The sequence below is a fragment of the Ammospiza nelsoni genome, chromosome 2 (genome assembly GCF_027579445.1).
Source record: "Ammospiza nelsoni isolate bAmmNel1 chromosome 2, bAmmNel1.pri, whole genome shotgun sequence".
Classification (NCBI taxonomy): Eukaryota; Metazoa; Chordata; class Aves; order Passeriformes; family Passerellidae; genus Ammospiza; species Ammospiza nelsoni.
Window position 1 is genome coordinate 109,158,500 of NC_080634.1, and position 21,154 is coordinate 109,179,653.

General features: G+C 36.8%; 1 protein-coding gene across 2 annotated transcripts in view; it reads right to left on the reverse strand.

Moving 5' to 3' along the window:
- DMD (dystrophin) overlaps window positions 1-21,154 on the reverse strand; it is a 1,160,174-nt gene that overhangs the window by 187,713 nt on the left and 951,307 nt on the right. For both annotated transcript variants that reach the window (XM_059491405.1, XM_059491401.1), the window contains exons 56-57: window positions 9,692-9,864; window positions 5,670-5,826 (exon numbers count right to left, since the gene is read on the reverse strand). In XM_059491405.1, the coding sequence (XP_059347388.1) occupies window positions 5,670-5,826; window positions 9,692-9,864 (330 nt within the window). The remainder of the gene's footprint in view (window positions 1-5,669; window positions 5,827-9,691; window positions 9,865-21,154) is intronic.

A 21,154-nucleotide genomic window follows, 5' to 3' on the forward strand; every position in this document is an offset into this window, starting at 1 on the left:
ATAACTTAAAATCCAGCATAGTAATTTCCATGGACATTGTGCTTTGCTCTCAGCTGATTGTGTTAAAAGCAACATCAACAGTCAAACCCACTTAAACCAGTGGTTTTTAAGCATTAAATGGTGTAACAGCTTAAAGATATAATAAGTTTTAGAAATGCTTCCAAAGATATATTATTTCTCAGAAATGTCTGTGTCCCAAATCAGTCAAAAAGGAAGATCTGTTCTGCAAACACATTCCAACAACAGGAAGGAGTCACCAATATTCCAAGGGAACACAGAAATACCCTGATGTGAGAATAGTTAAAAGCCAGAAACACCTCTGAACTATGCATTTGGGAATGAGTAAGGACTCTGTAAGGACTGCTGCTGCTGTAGGCAGGTCACCCTGGCTCTCTACATGAGCACACCAGGAGAAGGACAAAAAAACCCCTTTTTTCAGCTTGTACTGTCTTTGCAGAAAACTACAGCAATCAAATACACCGAGTGGCATTATCTTTCCAAAAGAGGTTTAAAATCACAGTCCTCCTGTAACCCTTGTGCAACAGAAGGAGAACATATGTGCAATGAATCCCATAAAGTCTATGGGCAGGAATCTCAAAACAATAGAGAAATGCTAATAGGAACTTCTGACGTTACACATTTTGTATTTTGTCACAAACAGAAAAGGTGCCTTCTTAATAAAGGAAAACTGAGCCAATGTGTCAAATCTTCTTCCCCCCAACGTTTCCAGTCTGAATGTTGGAGCTGGTGGAGGCAATTATAGTCTGTAAAATTATAGTCCTGAATTATAGAATAATACACAGTATTTACAGTTTTCATCTCCTTCCCTCGTTTTGGTCTGCAGATTTCTACCAAGTTAAAATATGTTTCAATTAAAGAAATTTGAAAAGGAGAGGATGAAAAAAACATAAGGCTGAAGCAGTAGCACAGACCAGCATTAAAAATAACGAATTTCATACTAACCCATTCCAAAAGAAAGTTCTTACTGTATGAAGATAAAGATGCTTTTTGGATTAAAGTTTGGTTGTGAGATATGTATACATTACTAGTAAAAATCATAAATAGCAACATTTTCTTTTTTTTTTTTTTTGAGGGAAAAAAAAGGAATTTATCTATCTACAGCCCTGACAAATATATCTTTATAATAACTAGGCCATCACTGAAAGCAGAATTAACCTAAATTAATTTCTAATGTACAACTAATGATTGCAGGCTAATTTCATTGAATTCCTCAACTTCTTCCACACTTTCCGGTGACTGTAGAGGAAATCGAATACACATAATGCATGACCTGACAAAAAAGTAAGTAAACTACTTTATTTAAGCATGTCTATTTGTCATCAACACTACAGCAGTAATGGCATTCTGTCCACCATTTTAATAATGCATATATTGATCAGTTTATCTCGGACCTCTACCACCTCATGAATGTCCTTAAATCTCTTTAAATGAAGGAACAATGATTATTTAAATTGAAAAATGAAAATACAATGAGAAAAAGAGTTGCATTAGTGAAACCAGCATTAATCTCTATTATTTAAAAAAATAAGAATTTTTGCTTTTAACGTATTTTAAAGAGAAAGAGTACAATCATATTAATTCAACACATTTGCCAAACACAATGCTTTTCAAAATATGGGGTTTGTTCTAATAGTAAGAAGAAGATATCAGCTGTGGATCCATAATTGGTTAATGTGTTGAAGTAGGAACTGTACTCCTCCTTGGGCAGTCATGCTACAGTTTTCATGTGAAAGGGTTTCCATGGAATTGTTAATAAGTGCCTTCTGTGTTCATAAATGCTATTTATGCTGTTAATAAAATCACTACACAGCAAATGAGGCAACTCTTAAAAGAATGAAAGACATAGCAGGCAATCTGCATGATGCCTGAGTTACTTAAATTAGATTAACAGTAACATGCACACAGTTGCTAATTCAATTTCACTAAAACAATATTTTGATACTTAGTAAAACAGAGAAAAATGTAAGATAATTAAATAATGTTTTGAAGAACAGGAGTATTTTTTTATCATTGACTAACACCACCACCACTACTCCTCCCCACACATTCTTAGACTTTAGAATGGAGACAATTTCTTTCAAAAATTGCAAAAATGACCTACTATATGTATAAGTTCAAACAAATAGTAATTATGTGGGTGTATTTGGGATATATTACAAATTTCCTTGTCTAAAAAGCACCTCACATTTATAACACAACAATGATTTTAACTGCACGGATACCCCTCTTCTCAGTTGAGTTCAAGCTCGCCTCTGGCACAGATTCAAGCATTTGAAATTTTAATCTGAATCCTACTCTTAAAATTTTTAAGGCAAATCTTGGCAACTAGGAGCACTCAAGTGGTAAGAATTGACTTCTTTAAATCTCTTTTTATGAATCTCTGTGGTGTTTCAGACGTTCTTCTGAATGATAGAGAGGTTAAATATGTTTGCTCCTCTTTAAATTTTACCTTTAAGGGAAAGAAATAAAAACAGCTTCCAACACTTCTTTAGAAAAAGGATTCAGGCATAAAATCATTTTGGCATTCATCGTGTTATTTCTCAATTGAATCAGTTAAACTGCATTTAAATAGTGTTCCCCTGATGAGGCCCATTCACTTATCAAGTGAAGAACTTAGCCGGGTTCAGTTCTGGCATTACCTGACAAAAACAATCCTTCACAGAAGGAAAACCAAACATTGTACTTATGAAGAAAGACCAAAACTGGAAATTCTAGTAATTTAAAAGATTGGTCAGATCTGATAGGTGCTTCTCTAATTTACTGAAGACTAATTTTCAGAAGAACAAAATGAAGAGTCAGCAATTCTTTTTCTCAAAATCAACACACAACTACTGTTTAGTTTCACCTGCAACACCCTGAGAGATAAGCTCTTCTCTTAAGCAAAGGCCCAAACCTCTCAGCTTACCAGTACTGGGCTCCAGTTTTAAGCTAGTTAATTGTACACTTGTGAAAACATTTGAAAACATTTTCCTTATGTTCAGAAATCTGCTAAGCTGTTCATTCTGATATAGCCATTGTATATCTGCCTCTTTAGAAGAACCTGTTAAAGTGAAAAAGTCCATAATGCCCAGGGGAAAAAAAACTCCAACCAACCAACCAACCAACCAACCAACCAACCAACCAACCAACCAACCAACATGTTGCAAACATAGATTTTGTCAACAGCAATCTGAAGTCAACTTCCATGTTGACTGTTTTTCCCTTCTCTGTCAGAGACAGTTGAAGATCAGACAAGGCAAATAACAATTTCATGTATTCTGTTATGTTCTTTTTTACCAAAGGGAATCAGCATACCTACACTCATGCTTCTAAAGTGCTACAGAATGGGAAATGGAAAAAGAAGTATTTCTGAAAGGAAATAAAACATTCTAGATTCGATACTAGACAGGATGACCAAAGCTCTGTGTTATGTACCTGCAAATGGCAGAGAAGTGAACAAAGAGAAGTGAGAGCTATTTTATGATGTCATTTTGCCCCTACTCATGGCATTCTAATTTTATACAATAATTCTCATCCCTTAAAATTCCAAATACTTCATTTGTTTAGTGTGTGACAGAGACATCACTGAAGACTTCACCACTGAAGATTTGCCACCTTTATGATAAATTCTTGGAAACCCTTAAGCTGCTTATAGAGCGATATACAACACTGAAATACTATAAGAAGTAATTTCTTTAGATAAAAATATTTCTTCTATCTAGGAGAAAATGTTTTAAAATACTTAAATATTATTTAGATGGAAAAAGTTTTGTTGTAACAACTCTACAGAAATCTCTCTCTATCTCTTGTTTTGGCTCAAGAGTTGTCTTTAAAGAAAGAGTTTGACTTAATGTCACACTGACTGAAAGCAACATCTATATTGCTTCTTTCATCCTGATATTCTGGATGGCCTTTAAAACTACTTTATGGAAGTTGCTACTTTATGGCTAAAACAGACCTCAGGCTTCTCTTAACTTTCATGGTTATATATAATACTTGCCTTAACTTTCTTAGGGGAAAGGTGAAAAAAGGAAAGGTGCTGACCTGTAAAGTCATGGATGTTTCCACCTCACTGTCTCTGTGATAGTGCTTTAAGTCCCACATAAAATTTGGTGAGAAAGACACATCCTACACATCACATCTCCAGAGGGAAGACCTAGGAAATGTGACGAAAATGCCCCTTGCAGAAAAGCATTATATTATCTTAGAAAAATTTGCCACTGGGAGAGACAGAGATGTTTTTTGTTCATCTTTCCCTTTTGCTTTCTCAATCATTCAGTGAAGACAGGTCCTTGACAAACCATATGGACACTACTTCCCATAACTTTGTTGCAGTAGAGGAATGCCTGTGTGCCTATGGAAAAAGCCATGTCTCTCTTGTATTTCCTGACTTTTCACAAGCTCAGGGTCTTAAAGCAGTGAGATATGTCATGTTAGCTTTGCAAATTTGATCTCATTATCTGTTCTCAAATACTTCCCTCCCCATGAGAAAGGACAATATCTTAGAGCAATATTTATATACAGCTACCTGATGAACAGAAAAAGCACTGATCATATTTTGTTTTAAAGCACCATTTCACACTTCTCCATTAAACAATAAAATCAGAAACTTAGGAACTTCAGAAACAATACCTTTTGTGGCAAGTTTCACAAAGGAAGTTACATATATATAGCACAATGCTTTGAGAGGATGATCATTGCATTTGGGATATTCTTTCCTCATGAAATCAAGTTGACAGACTGATAATATAAATTTTTCAATAAAAATTACATTTGTTGGAAATAACTTTTCAGGTAACACCCTGAAGCATAATCGGACATCAAACAGGAAGTAAAAACATCCTATGATGTCATTAAATACACACTGAGATGAAGGGGAGGAGAGCTTGACTGTATATTGAGCAATAGAGGTACTAGAACCATGACTTCTCATTCAGAACTGAATAGACCTCAATGGCATATGAAATTCAAGACTGTTTAGGTGAAGTACATTAGGTTAGTATCAGACTGGTGTGAATTGATTAAACACTGAAGACATACTTTAACAATACCCTCACCACAACAAAAAAATCTGAGTGAATCTTTGTATGAAGAATTATTCTTGAAGTATTATTCTGGGGTTTGCTCATTTGGTGGGTTAAAAAAAAAGCAACTTCAACAGTACAAGTGCTCTATTTCAGGTTCTCTTTTAATACCAATCTTAGTCTAGAATGGTCCCCCATATGATGCTGTGCTATGGTCTTTCCATCAGAATTCTCTGATGAAACCAGTATGAACCACAGACAGTTATCACAACAGTTTCACGCTGCAAAGCTGTGCAATAGACCTGATACCAGCTACTCGTGTCACAAATGTTCCCAAAATCCAAACTAGGATTTCAAAAAGTATACATGAGGTTGGAATGTCTGATCCAGAAAAACAATCAGAACTAATTATTTAATCCTCAAAAATTACTAGGTTAGTAATTGTTCTGCCTGTGAAATCTGCCTGTCTGTGACAGCTCTCTGAGGGTCATGGGCATTAACACCTCCTCCTCCAAAAGGCTGAATTTCTCTGCTGTGTTTGAAAGCTGTAGCTGGAGATCTTTCCAACAAGGACTGTGCCATGCAGCACTAGCCAGCAAAGGAAAAAAACATGACAAAAGAGAATTTAAAAGAACACCAACATACCCGATGAATATCATTCTGTTTCTGCACAGTGGGGAGATCTCCACCAATGGGTGCTTGCTGCTTTAATTCATCCTCCTTCAACTGCAGCCATGCCAAAAGTTCCTGAAGAGAGAGATGTAATCGCTTCCACTGGTCGGTACTGGCTTCCAAATGAGATCTGAAAGCATGTGTTAAATATAACATAGATTCAGGCACAGTGGAAGTAAAAACCAAACTGTACAAGCTTATTTACTGAGCAAGATGCTAGTGTTTCATTAAGTTAATGATTTTTGAATAGCTTCAGTAGCTTTGAATTAGATTCTGGCAATGCAGATTTAAATTTGGTTCCACAGTCCTAGCTTTTTTTCACATCTCCTGATTTTTGCTTTTGATTCGTTGGGAATTTTTTGCTTTTTTAGTTTCCCTCTTCAGCAGTGAGTAATGGCTATGCTGAATTGTCAGTCTCACTAGAAGTGCACAAATATTATGCAGGACTAGCATGAAAATGTAGTCATCACTTAGGATTACTGGCACATTATTTACCTGAAATGTAGAGAGTAGTTTCCCAACTCAGAGAAGAACAAGCATTTCTCTAAATCACTACACAAACCATTCCACTTGCATAGGATTAATTCTCTTAATTTATTAAAATAAGAGAACCAATGTCATTCTTTAAAAAAAGTCATGAGGAAATTGTTAAAGCCAATAGAATACTCATACATTATCCAGCTTAATGTCAGTGCCATTTTAGCAGAGATATGAATTAAACTATTTGAAACACTGGGAAAATTAAAAGACAAAATAACATTTTTTGCAAGAAAGGTCTCCATAAGAACATTTTCTAAATATTTCCTCTCTATGTGTATAAATGTGTTTTTTTGGGATCAAGTACTGAACTTCTAAATTTCAGCAACTGTTTTCTGTGGCTGGACTGATAAAATCTTCACTTTTCTCTGTACTATAGATAAACCCAATAAAATTTTGTCTTTCTGGACTTATCAATATGCTATTTTTTAATTTATGGTTTGGAAAATAATCAAAATTCACCTCCAAGTAACATAAGAAATTCTCTTAGTAACTCAAACCAAAGGAGTATTACATAACAATAAAGTAAAAAAGTGTGCTGGGAAATAAAGACAAATTTTCTTTTATTTCATACAGTTCTGTTTAAGTTCTAGCTTTGTTCATATAACATTTATCTTCTTCTACAGTGATTGCACATAAAATCATTCTCTTCTGACACTGAGAACTCTACTCCTATATCTAATGTTCTATAAAGCAATGTGAAAAATATGGACTCAGCATTTTTGCAAACCTTATTACTTAGTTTGGATATGGAAATGATGAATTGATGAAGGTAGGGACAGTTGCATTTCTCTGAAATGCTCTGTGAATCCTGTCTTCTTTCCAACCTCTTACATCAGGTCAAGTGGCAAGGAAAGAGAAAGGGACAGATCAGACACACACTGACAGAAAATTCAGCTGCTCTCAAAGTCTGTGAGCTAATGCAAAATCTTCTCTTTTTTCAAACTTAAATGCTACATGTGAAGGACACACATAGACCCTACATGTGAAGGACACTCCTAGACCAGGCCTTTGGATCTGTTCTCTCACAGGGCATCTGGGAGCTGGGGCAAAGCTGCATCACAGCAGGGGAGGCCAGTCCTGCAGGCAGCGAAGTCTGGAGAAGGCACTGCAAGCTAAAAGATTTAGATTATATATATGTTCATATATTATAAATTATTTGCAGTTAGGGTGGTGAGGCACTAGAACAAATTGTGCAGAGAAGTTGTGGATGCCCCATCCCTGGAAGGGTTCAAGGCCAGGCTGGATGTAGCTTTGAGCAACCTGAATATGTTCTTCCCCACGGAAAGGGTTTGCAACGGATGATCTTAACAGTCCTTGCCAACCCAAACCATTCTTTCATTCTATGATACCTCTGAAAGGAGCAAGGGGGAGAGAAGCTGGGATATTTATGGAGAGGCAACAACCAGGGCAAGGACCACAGGACTTTAGGATAGGAGGCAGACAAGGAGCTGAGTTTCTGATTCAGGCTAATTCCCTTGTCTCATGTTTATCTTGCCATAGACAAGCTTCCACATCTTTGGGAGAAGGGCAGCAAATGTAAGCAAACACTTCTTCCCTGCTTCCCCTGGCTTTACAGGAAAAAATGCAAAAAGAGTGACCTGAAGGAGTTTTGTTACTGCTGTTGTGCTCTGACCTCCCTCAGTTGGGTGATTTTTGTTTCCAGAACCTGTTTTGTTCTGTTCTTCATCTTCAGGAATATAGTTTTATGCATGCACACACCAGTGTACATTATATGCACACACGAATGTATTTATGACTGTGTTTAAGATATGCAGACAAAAGAGATAATACTAAAACAGTATAAAAACATATTTATAAGAAAGAAAGTGTTTTTTAGTGTAAACTGTGCTGACATATCAGGATGAAAGAAAGTTAGGAATGGAAAAGTGCTTGGCTTCTCTTTAATATCTACCATATATTTTATCTAATGCATTTAGAAAAGAATGCCCACCCAGGGTCTTCTGTTTCAGCAGACTAAAAAATGGCACTAAATAAAGAAACTTCTGGGACTGATGTCTGGAGAACATTTATTGTGTCTTCTCTAATACCTCTTTTGTGTAAGCATTGTTAGTTATGAGGAAATGTATTCCATTCTGTACTATGGATAGAAAGAGCTCCAAACAGGCAGACTGGGAAGAGCCTTTTCATTTAGTCTGGTGGCCAGCAACACTTGAATGTCTGAAAATTTAGGAATTGTTTCTTATCCTAATCACTAAGTGATTGAAGACCTTAAGCCTTTCATTGGAAGCACAGGTTTTAGAGGGAAGGTTTGTTGATTTGAATGTGCAATGCAGGAAGTCACTGTGATATAACTGGGGCTTACTGGTTCTGACTCAGTTAATGACAATAATAGATTAAACTGTAAAAAATGAAAGACAGAAAGTCCCATACATTTAATTACAGATATTTGGACAACTGACTATTTTTATCTCAAAAATCACTGTATTTGAACAAGTTCATGGGTAAAATGCACGCGAGCAAAAAAAATCTCAGACACTTTGAAGGGTTTTAATCCTCTTCTTTTGCTCCTCAGAAGGAAAGAAAAGGAGGAATAAGTCTCTTTTTCTTCAGTTACAAATATATTTTCAGCATCACAGCCTTCATTTATTTTTAATGATTGATGATACAAAGATGGTTTTTGTCATTACACAGCCTGACCTCCCTCAGGACCTGAGCTGAAAAAAGCTAATATTTCATACATTACTTTGGAAAACACTTCTGTCTTTTTCTGCCCTCTGAACTACCACCAACACACAGAAAGTGAAAAAATGAAAAAATGCCCAAGACTGAGTGCAGCTGAGCTGAGTTGCCTATTGCAAAAGCTCTATTTCTGGAAAAAAACTTTCCAGGACAATTTCTTTTGAAATGAGACCTTCAGTCCATTGAAGCCTGAATGACCATTTGATAATTTGTAATGATACCATTTATTATATTTCTCCTTACAAACGAAAGTGTTTCCTCTCATTATACTCCCTATGAATTTCTTTTACCCCTAGATTTTATTGAGCAATTCTGCCCACTCTCCTGACAACAGTTAAAATCTTAAATAATTTCTCTTCTCATTTGTGAGGATATTTTTAGTTTTGCACTGGAAACAGCAGTCTTTAAAATTAAGCTTATCATAAATATTGGCTATTTAATCACTCTCTTTTATGACTCACTGGTAAGTCATACTCAGCTCTAGAAAAAGCCCACATTTAGAGGGGGTACAGTTACAGTTTCTTTCTGTAATTACAAAACCCCATCAATATGCCTCACACCCTAATCCTCTACTTTCATTTTCACACCCGAAAACCGAATCGTTCTTACAAAGTTGAGCCAACATCCAAAGCAGCACAAGCAATTTCAAAATAGACAAAAACAGTGCTAACAGAAACAAAATTAAACGTTTCCACTTGCAAATTGTAGCATTCCAATACACCAATGATAGGCTTTTGCTTAGGTTCAGGTCCTACCTAATGTTTAGAGATTTCTTCCTAAGTTCACTCCATCTGAGGTTCATGTTATCCAGACGTCTCTGCAGCAGGGTTGCATCCTCAGAGCCTTCCAGGGACCTCAGGATTTTCTGCCCATTTTCATCCAGGTTGTGAAAGATGTCAGTGTGAGCATCAATTTCTGCCTGTAGTTCCTATGGAAGCAATAGAAAACAATATATCTGATTTCTTTAAAAAATCACAGAAACTATAATTTTTCAAAAGAGTGAAGAAATCCTCAGTGCAGTACAGAGCACAGGTTTTGATTACTCCTTTTACAGCAGTATCATGTCCCGTATACAAAGCCATGTTTCCCTTCCACATGAAGGCCATTTGCATTGAATATGACCTTTTTTCCCACACAGAACATACTGAACAAAATTTAGAGAGCCAAAGGTGTAGCCTTTGATAGACAGCAAAGCAAAGACAAGATATATTAATTGTGCTGATGTGAAAAAGCAAGGAACCACAAAATCCTCAGGGTCCCAGGTAAATCTGACCTGCACATGGTACGTCTTCCTGTGCAACATTTTCAGTTTGAGCTGGGGACTGCAACACTGGTCCTGCTGCATGGCAATTCCAAGGAATCTAGGAGTCTGCAGCAGCCAGGCTTTAAAATGCCAAGTTCACTCACATTCTGTTGACAGAACGCATTTTGGAGCACAGGCCCCAGCAGTCAATAGCAATAAACAGCCACTTTGTGCTGTATCAAAACACTGGTTGGGGCTGTAGGAGGGCCTGAGAATAGCAAGGACCCAGAATATGCAACTGGCAGCTCATGTTGAACAGCCAACTTTTCTTATCGCCTCGGAACCGCAGGCCAGCTCGAAATTTTGAATTCATTTTTTCCCCCTCATTTTTAGCACGGCTGTTTCTGCCAAAAGAACATTCTTTAGAGAGCTGCCTGGTACCAGCATTCCTGCCTGCCCACACACTCAATGCAGCCTTTGTGTGCTGGCTGCCCTTCCCCAAGACGTTTGCATGCTGCAGCTCCACAAGGTCAGATTCATTTGCAGAGAACAGTGGTTGAATCAAGGTCATTAAATGGAATAAAAATAATAATAATAATAATTCCAACACGTACATGAATGAGTGTACATGTACTTTATATGCAGCCACGTTTGCACAAAAGTACTTTTACTTTCAAACAAAGAAGCACACAAAGACACAAAGAAATACTGAATTGTGAATAAAGCTCCACATTTTCTCTTGGGATGCTGGAGCACTAAGATTTCTGGTGGTGGTTTCTTGCTGCCTGAAATGGGAGTGCTAGAGATAAAGTGGGGCAGAGGAAATGATTTATGGCATTTGAGAACAAGACCCAGCACTAACTGAGCATCACAGAGAGTCCCCAATGGAAATTTGTTGTAATTTTCTTCAGAAGAATGACTTTGAAAGAGGGGAGCACACAATCTGTCTACTTGGTTTGCTCTTAATTGAATTGGTTTTTTTTGATATTTTAAGTGCAATGTTAGCTGCACTGAATCGTGAGTAGATTGCCCTTGTTCACCTCCTGCTGTTCCAAATGTCCTTAACTGGATACCTTTCACAGCAATGATTAGCTTAATATTTGGGGAAGTTTTAAGGTGGGCCAGCAACATCTTTGGTACAGAGTAAGAATCCTTCTCCAACTATTTTACTTATCTGTTGTCATTCAAGCAGCAAAGTACTTAGAAATGAGTTTGATGTACATCAGAGGTAATTCTGAAGAATGCAAGTGTACTATAAATATTGTATTTATTTATTGCTGTTCAGGCAATCAACATTTTTTTAAACAGTATTATTAAGGTACATAAAATTGTACAATATTCCAGGTATGACTGTCCTAACTTGAAAATTTGTATTTTATTTCAAGTCTGAATGTTGCTAGCTTCAACTTCCAACTTAATTTTTTTTTTACTTGAATGAAGAATATCCTATTACCAAATTTCTTTCCTTCAATGTATGTATTTGGAGATATTAATTAAACTAGGTTAAGTATAATAATACTGATGTAAAAAGCTGAAACAACATGTAAGAAAGGATAAAGTTCACAGAAAAAAGTTAACTGTTAATGTCTGTATAGTTCTAAGGTCCTCCTACATTTAATAAGAAATAAATCTATTATTGGACAAAAGAATTACATGCACTACCTGTTTCTCAAGTTCTTAGTTTTCAGGGTAGTGATGGAAACACCAAACTTACAAACTTGTTCCTCTTCCTTGGCAAGAGCATGTGCATGGAATATGTTGAATAACTGTTCACAATAGGAAGCTGTCAAATCTATGCCCTCTTGGTGTTTTACCACACATACGCTCATAGCAATATATAAGACAAATTGAAGGGAAAAAACCTTTCCATGTTTTTCTTGTGTTTAGAAAATGTGTCTTATAGTCTGCACATGTTATTTCTTTCTCCAGAGACATGCATCATTCTGAAAATAAAAGCAAACCCCATCCTTTTTATTTTTCAGAATACCATATAGTATCACAAAACATCTGGATGGTTAGGTGGACAATGAACATGAAAAGTGAAGTATTCTTATCAAAAGCTTAATACTCAAGACTGAGTTTTCCTTATTCCTAATTACTTGTGTATTCTGCACTGCTTCTAATGCTCCCAAAAGCAGTTAACTGCAGCTATGCAGGAAGCCTACACCACAAAGAAGCAAGACAACAACTGTGATATTTTCTCCATTTAGGTTGGTGCATTTCAGAACCTTTCTTTGTGACACTTACAGATCCCAAGAGAAGCAGAGACCATATAAGAAAAAGATCTATACGCCTTTTATTTGTTTTCTGAAATAAATAAATCCATGTTTTAAAAACATAATTATTCTTTTTCTTGACAACAGTAAAGCAGGAAGAGCTATTTAATCTCAAAAATTGCTAAAGTATTTGCAAAAGCATGCTGTCATTACATGTCATACCAAGAAGTATAGCATATAGACTATAGACATATATTATTTATTTCGCTTTCATATTTTCCAATGTGTTCAAACACATGAAAAGACTACAGAGGATAAAAAAATCAATCCTGGTATAATTCTACTGAGTTACAGTTGGAGTGGATGCTGCATTTTTGCTGTAGTTGTTATTACTGAGACTGTGCTGAGAAAAGATTGTCTATCAGCTCTTAAAAAGAGCAGAGAGCAAAATGAAAAGCATCTTTTGATCACAAGTTACTTCTTAGAGTGAGCTGAACTGCCTGGAAAGAACTGCAGCTCCATTATGGGCTGAGTGAAGTCCTGCTTTATTAAGATGAACTTAGATGACAAAAGGCACCATAATATTTGTTTTTAAAAACTGAACATGTATTAAAGGTTCCTACGCATTTAAAAATGTGTATTTACATTATTTTATTCTGTAGTATAAGTGTGCAACTGAGACAGAACTAGGGTGATAGAGAGATGCAATGCATTTTGCCTTGAGGAAAAAAATCTTGTTGGCAAAACAGGGTGAGGAAAGTTGCTCTGTCTGTTTCACTTTTTTTCTGAGCTCTTGCTTGCAGCCACCACAAATTATTTCAGAGAAGTACACTAAGGTGGTGAGCACACCCAATGCTGCCAAAAAGGTAGGGGATGGGTGTATTTCTCACTTGGTCAATTCAGTTGTTCCCCTTGGAATTCCTGCTCCCATTCTCCATGGAAGTACAGCTCCTCATGCCCTAATTCCTCTGGTAGGCAGAAGAAATTCACCTGTAGCTACACAGGTTTCATTTCACACAGAGCCCTTCTAAGCACAGCTGAGCTGTTGCTGTGAAATCCAAAGCACTCAAAGCTCTGTCAGCTTCCACCCAGCACAGCTAGTCCTGCAAGAATTCAATGTGGTTTGAGATTGAGAAACAATTAATCAGTGTCAATATCCTTCATATCCCACATGTAATATATAGACATGACATATAAAGGACATGACGCATGTCAAAATCTGCCATTATTTTGGCAATACACCAGAGAGGGATTGATAGTCTGGAAGTAAAATGAAGCCCTAGGAAGAAGGAATTTGTTCTATTTCTTGGACTATAGGTTAGTCATGATAAACATGGAAATCAATGCAGCACAGATGACAAAGCATTTATCTTTTATACAAGTTAGAAAAAATTAATTATGCAATAATTTAAAGAAATTAAAGGACCCTAGTTCTCCTCTATTTGCAGCTCTGTAAAGCACATCTTAGCAGTTTAGCAATTGGATTTCAAATTAATTATCCCACTTGATTTCATTTAATTACATCTAAACTCCTCTAAATTTCTGATTCTGCCTAAAGCATAAACTCTGTGTGAGTGTTTAGAGAGTTTGAGACACTTTTCAGTGCCCTGGTACACTCCAGCAGCCTTTGGAGGCACAGAAATCCATGGTCATGGCACCACTCAGGATCATGGCTTAAACAGAGGGATGGTTTTGTGAGTGTTACAGTTCTGGAGATGTTGAATTAAGGGCACAGCAAATCAAATACATTTTAAGCAGCTGAGTGATAGATTCAGTGCAAGGTGCTGCTTCTTTTGTTTTTGGCCACAGAAGGCAATTTGCACTAGGCTCTACAGCAGTCTCTCCTTGTGAGCTGGTTGTTACCATTGGAACAGAAGCAAATTTATACTTTTTTGAAGGACAACATTTGTATCTGAACATGCTATGATTTAGATTAACGATGGAACAAACCAGTGAAGCATTTCTGGTCCCTTGGAAGTTCTCTCTTTTAAATGTCACAGTTCTTTTAAAAACTGGTTGTTGGATTTGGTTTTGCTTTTTGTTTTTTTCCCCTTCTTTGATGCTCCCCATTGTCCCATCAAGTTCTTAAGTAATTTGCTCTCCCAGTCCATAAGCAAAACTTTTATTGAGTCTTTAGAATGAGACCATTCACTGAACAATTTACATAATGATAAAAACTTCTCAAATGAGATTTAAAATATAATTAAAGGGCAGACTTACTGAGTTAAAAGCATTGTTGTGAAATAGCTATACATCACCATGCCAAGAAGCCTCCTATTCAGCTAGCCTATGGCATGACCCCAATTCCAGTCTGGTATGATTACATCTCCGAGTTTCATGCTAATGACTTGATTAAAAAGAGCGATAAAAAGGTCCTTTCCATTGTGAAGATAAGCTTATGAATATAATTAAGACATTTCTGGTTTCCCAACACATTTTTCAAGATAAAAAAGGGTAAGAGCTAGTCCTCTAGAAGAGAATCAAGTGCTGATGAATGGAAGCCAAAAGTATAACTGCCCTACAGAAAGCAATCTGTGTAAGTTGCATCTATCATTGATAGGGTTTAAAATTCTACAAGTCCCAGAATAAAGATGTAACCAAGCTTCATATTCAAATGCTACTTCCATCTAACAGAAGATCAAAAAAAGCTTTCTTTAACAAGTTGGGCCCTGTTTTCAGAAAATATTATTTTTATAAACAGGCAAAAGAGCCTTCAATTTAGGTTATATTCAGATTTCAAGAGACTTCATGGTGCATCTAAGGATGCAGCAATCAAATGCAAATGCAGTGTGGGCTTCTTGATTTCAATTACATTGGGCTGCCTCAGCCTTGGAATAGTAACTGTTTAAGAGCACTAACCCAATAACTTGAACATATACTTGTCTCTAGTGTGCAGATATTTATTCACAAACCTGATGTTTTGCCCATAGCACAAGGTCTTATATTTCTCCCTTGATCATAGCAAAATAATCAATTTTTTGAGACTTCTAATAATTAATTTGTATTCAATTATTAAGTAAGGTCATGTGTTTGGAAGGAATTACTGGACTTCTTGGATATGTTTTTTGAAGACTGAGAAAACTCCTGCTTTCAGTTACATGTAATGAAAACATGAATAAATATATAAAATAAAGAAACACATGTTTAAAGAAACAAATCTTTCTGCGTTTGTAGTTTCATTTAGGATTTGATCATTTTCTAGAGAAATATATCCTATTCTGATAATACTGACTTCAATGGATATTATTATTTTCACTGTCTCCTTTTCTTGTCATTATATCTAGGATGGAAACCCTAAATAGAAAGAAACATCATGTTAGTCTGAGGTTACACTAATGAAGAAAAATTCCTTGTAGCCACAGAAATGAAGAACTTTTACTGTGTGATGTAAAATATAAATATGCATTTTACTAACATAGCCTGTACTCTCTTTCAGGCAAGCCAATCCAACAAGGCAAACAAAGCACATTTTTCAAGTAGGAGTTGCAAGTGTTCTATGTGTCAGAAAATCAGCCACCTCTACTGAGATGTCTAAGAATGGGCTCAGCTATCTGCCTTTGAAATCTGTATTTGAGATTAGAGTGAGTAGGAGGGAACACCATAAATGTGCAGAGAATCATACACACCATTTTCTGAAAGCTGAACCATTACAAACCAGCAGAGTTTTCTGGGTTTTAGGAGGTCTGCTCCCACCAAATATGCTCGTCCCAACCCCTGTACTGCAATGAATGTCTGATCCCACTCCATCTCACATGCTGTCAGCACACTCACCCTGTCAATCTTTTGGCAACATTACTGCAGCAAAATAATTATCCTGTTACTTTCAGTATGTCTAATTTTTCCTCTCCTCTTTTTCCAGAGGTCAAATAGTAAAGCACGAAGAGCATCTTCCTCTACAGGAATGTTTACTTCCACTTAGTTACTCATGCAAAGTCCTACAGTCCTGTTGCATAGCTTGCAGAGTATTTACCATTTACCTCTCTTGGTTCTGCTGACATTCCAGTACTTCTAATTAATACTGATTTCCTTTTACAACACACTGGAAAGGCTGAAATACAAAACTGTCTCTAGGTCTAGAGGAAAAAAATCTTATGAAAGACAAAAGGACAGGTTTTTTGTCTTCTTTTACCAACCAAACAGTGAAAAATATTTGATATCTGCTTATTATAAATGACCTTTTCTAGAAGAAAAATGTTTTGTACATAAATAAATATTTGCTTCACCATACACCAACATGTAACAATAAGGTATCTCATGTTTTAGCACCTATGATACTCATGTATACATTCATCCTTCCCGAAATACATGAACATATACAATCCTCTTTCAGATCCTTTTAAAACAAAAATTGAAGCCATTTTATACTTAAAAGAAATTATTTCTGTTTGAAGCATTATCCTAATTTCTTCTGTTACAAATAATTTTTGCAATCTTCTTTTCTTTTTAAAAACATATCCTGACATTTAAAGATTTTGTTGCTAATGTTGTCTGGAGAAAAAGAATTGGTACACCAGTTTCATAACTTGATTCTCAATTAACTAAAGAAACATAAAATCTTTTTTAAAGAGTACAATCCAAAACAAAAAGCAGAAACCAGAGGCCTCATATGTTACACATTATTAAAACTGGATCAAGCAGTACAATAACTATTATGGTTTTAGGACTCCTTTTAGAAGGAGTTTTTATTGTTCTATAGGTGATTAGGTTTCAGTTAGGAATTTATACCATTTCAGTTGTTCTCTATGAGCATGCAAGATCCACTGCAATTAACTGTTCTTAATCAAGAACAGGTGAATTGGTGGGCATTATGCAAGAGACAATGTGGGAAAAGCTCCAGTGCTTCTGCACGACTTGTGTCAAATCCTCCCTACTGGAGGTGTCCTGAGGAAGGGCCAGGAAGGGCAGGCACGTGGGAAAAGTACACTTCATCTTGATTTTCAGTGGAAATCCAGGTCATGCTGGCGTGGCCTCAGGATCTTCTGACTTCCTAGGCTTTGAGCAAGAGATGCCAGTAAAGTTACCCCAGAGAGAAAGCTGCTGTGCAGCAGTCAAGTGTTATCAAAGTCACTGTAACAATTGATGTTGGCTGTTCCTGCCACAACAAAACAGAATGCACCAAGTGTTGGTTGGTTTACTCATTAACACAAGCTGGGTTTAAACTGCCACGAGGAAAGTTGGTTTTATCTCACTGCTGTTGTTTTAACTGCAATCCTGCTCAGTGTGAGAGGCACATCACATGTTTAACAACTCAGGGAGAGGCCAGCAGGCCAAAGCTCTCACTTGTGGCCTCTCCCTCTGGAAATGGACTCCCCTCTAAATACACCAAGGCTCAGGCAGCCCTGCAGAGCAGCCCCAAGAGGGCTGGCACAGCAATAGGAGGAGTTGTCAGGACCAGGACCAGAGTGGCTGCAGAGAGGAGCTGCCACCAGCTGCAGGGTCCTGTGGGGAAGGTGATGCCACCACCTCCCTCCGTGGGCTTTCTCTTCTGACCCTGAAACCCCAAATCCTCACCCTGCTCACCCCAACTCTGGCCACAACACCAGGGCTTCCACCTTTAAACCTGTGCTGTGTCAGTACCCCAAACTCAACAGCTGAATTAAAATGGGTAAAATGAATTAAATGAATTAAAATGTTGTCTTGCTGTTGCTACTCTGCCCTCTGAGGTGTTCAAGCATTCCAACTGCTGCTGTACTGGGGAGGAATTTGACAGAAAGGTCCATCCTCATTAGTTTTCAGCTCTAAGAAGTTCCATTCTCTTTATGTTTTTCTCAATAAGCTGAACCACAACAGATTCGTGTTCTGCATGATTTATTTTAGGTGCCTTAATAATGTATGTTGACTGTCTTGAAATAAGCAAATAACTGGCAAAAGTTCAGAGCCTGAAAAAAGAATTAATTTTTAACAACATCCTTCAAAATAGCAACTTTAACTAACATATTGATTGGTCTCTCTGTGGCAGTCTAACTATGTTTTGCTGCAGCCAGAATTCAAAAGAAAAATGGAACAGAACTGCTGTATCAAGGGGTCTCTGAATAAGATTTACATTCTGAAAATAATTATTTGGTATTTTCTTGGATTTGCTAGCAAGATGCGTGTACTCCCACAGTAAATACAGAATCAGGTTAAAATGGCAATATCACTGAAAAAAATAATGATATCCCCAGCAAATTCTGACATGAGATAAACTTGTATCTCAACATATTTTTTAGGAGACAGGTTACTTGGGGGTGAAAACTAACTTCTGTTCATGTTTTTCAGTTTGAAATTTAAAAAAAACCAATATATTTGAATCACTGAGTTTCTTAAATCCAGCAGTCAAAAAGAAGTTAACTTATTCCTTCTATCTTCCCTTCATTCCAGTAACAGAGAAATAATTCCACTATCATAATAAAACTTAAAATATTTTAATTCAGAAGTCATACTGGTCAGGTCATGTAAGTGTTTTCATCTAGATCCAGATAAGAAAAACAGCTCCAAGACCCAAAGGCAAGAAGGTAAGAAAAGTGAAAAGCACACTTAAAGTATACTTGGTAGTAATGAAGGAACTGAGGTGAGCATACAATAATGGAGGTAATAGAGCAAATACATATGAAATTAAACTAACAAACAGACAAAAACCATGCTTCCCATCTAGAATCACAATCTTTCTCTTTAAACTTAAATAGGAACTCAGGGCTTAGATATGCTCTCAGAAGACAGAATTCCCTCAGTAAGTCACTATATCAGGCAGATCTTAAATACTGCAGGAAATTCATATGCTCCTACTTAGGTTTCTGTAGAGATCAAATATGCCTCTTCACCTACTGTCACTCCAAAGTATTCCATCCAGTCCCAGGTTTATACCCTGGAATTGCTTTTATGGCTCTTTGGTCAAGATTACTATCAAACACTTTATAAATTGCTGACACAGGACACTGCAAGTACTTGACCTCACTGCTGATCACATCAAAGTCACTCTCATATCCAGAAGTTTTGGATGTGTTTTTTTCATTGGTCTCAATGATACACTAAATGTGACACAAACACATGGCTGAGAGACATTCCTTCAGAAAACAGTTCATAAAATAACCTAAGGTCTCACTTATTCATAAAATTCAGGAATAGACTTGGAAGCAGAGCTCAAGCAGCTCAGAAAGCTGAAGACTTTGCTCAAACATGCAGTCCAGCCACATTAATTATACCACCCAAAGCTAAAAGACGCACTGAAGAACACTGCACGGTACCACGGGCAATCTCAGAAATGACACTGTCAAAAACAACACATCAGATTGCAACAAAAAAGAACTGACTGTCAGTTTATTGTTCATAATAAATGCTAACTGCTTCTCAAGACACAAAGTTGTATTTTAATGAAAATGAAAATTAAATTGAAAGGACACTTATTGTGGAAACCAGGCTTGCCATAACTGTTTTACCTCCAGTAGCTTTTGCAGCAACTGTGTATACAAATGGCTTCTGAATGGCATTTGTGTGACACACCCAAAGATACCAACACCACCTGATTTGTATGAATCCTGCTGACAGGAGGCAGGAGAAGCAGGATAAATTCAGTTTAAACAGAACTGTTGTCATCTGAAAATGGTCCTCCCATCTCTTCAGATTCAATCAGAACAAAACCAATACCCACTACTAAAAAACAAACAAGATCCATACTTAATTCAATTCTGAAAAAAATACATCTTGCTCATGCACACTGTGATGGGTTGACCCTTTCTGGATGCCAGGTGCCTCCTCAGCTGGATGTGGGGGAGAAGATAAAACAAAAGGCTCATGGATGAAGGTAAGGACAGGGAGAGATCACTCACCTGTTACCATCTTGGGTAAAACGGACTTGGCAAGGGAAAATTAGTTTAATTTATTATCAGTCAAATCAGATTAGGATAATAAGACGTAAATTCGGCTCTTCCTCCCACTCTTTCATAAAATCATAAAATGGCTTGGGTTGGAAGAGACCTTTGGAGACCATCTAGTCCAATCCTTGAGCATGGGTATTTTTTTAACCACAGGAGGATGCTCAGAGCCCTGTTAAGCCTCACCCTGAATATTTCCAGGCATGGAGCTTCCAATAACCCTCAGGGCAACCTTTCCCCGTGTTTTAAAGCCGTCATTGTTAAAGATTCTTCCTTATCTCCAATCGAAATCAACCCTTAGGGAAGCCACCCTGTAAGTCCCCTGCCCCCAAAACCTGGCCACGTAAACCCAATACACACACTAGTTAGTCCTCAGTCTGTGTGTATCAAGCTCAGAGCAAGAAGCAACACTTTAGAAAAAAACTCTGCTTTGCATTCCCTTGACATTAACACCAACTATTTCTACTGTGCATATAAAGCAACTTTGTAACTTTCTTTATATTGCATTCACAGTGATTACTGTTCTCACAAAGCTGTCAATTGAACTATGTCATGTTCAGATTTTTAGAAAACTCTGCAAATTTTAATACCCACATATTCAAATTACTTTCATACCTAAAAAAAGTGAATGAAGAAAAACGTGAGGAAATTATAACAGGGGTATCTGAGTTGCTGTGTAATATGTGAGTGATCACAGAGGGATAGTTTCTACCTTTGTGTCAGGGAGTACAGTTTGCTCACAGAAACAAACTCAGAAGTTACATGCTCTCTATGGAAATAAGATCTCTTTTTTCCTGTAATCCTCTTTGAAGTGTCATTATTTCTTTCATGAGAGAATTAAAAAAGACCTGTGTATGGATTTTAAACCCAGAAAGCTAAGCACAAAAGAAGAGACCCATGATATATTTT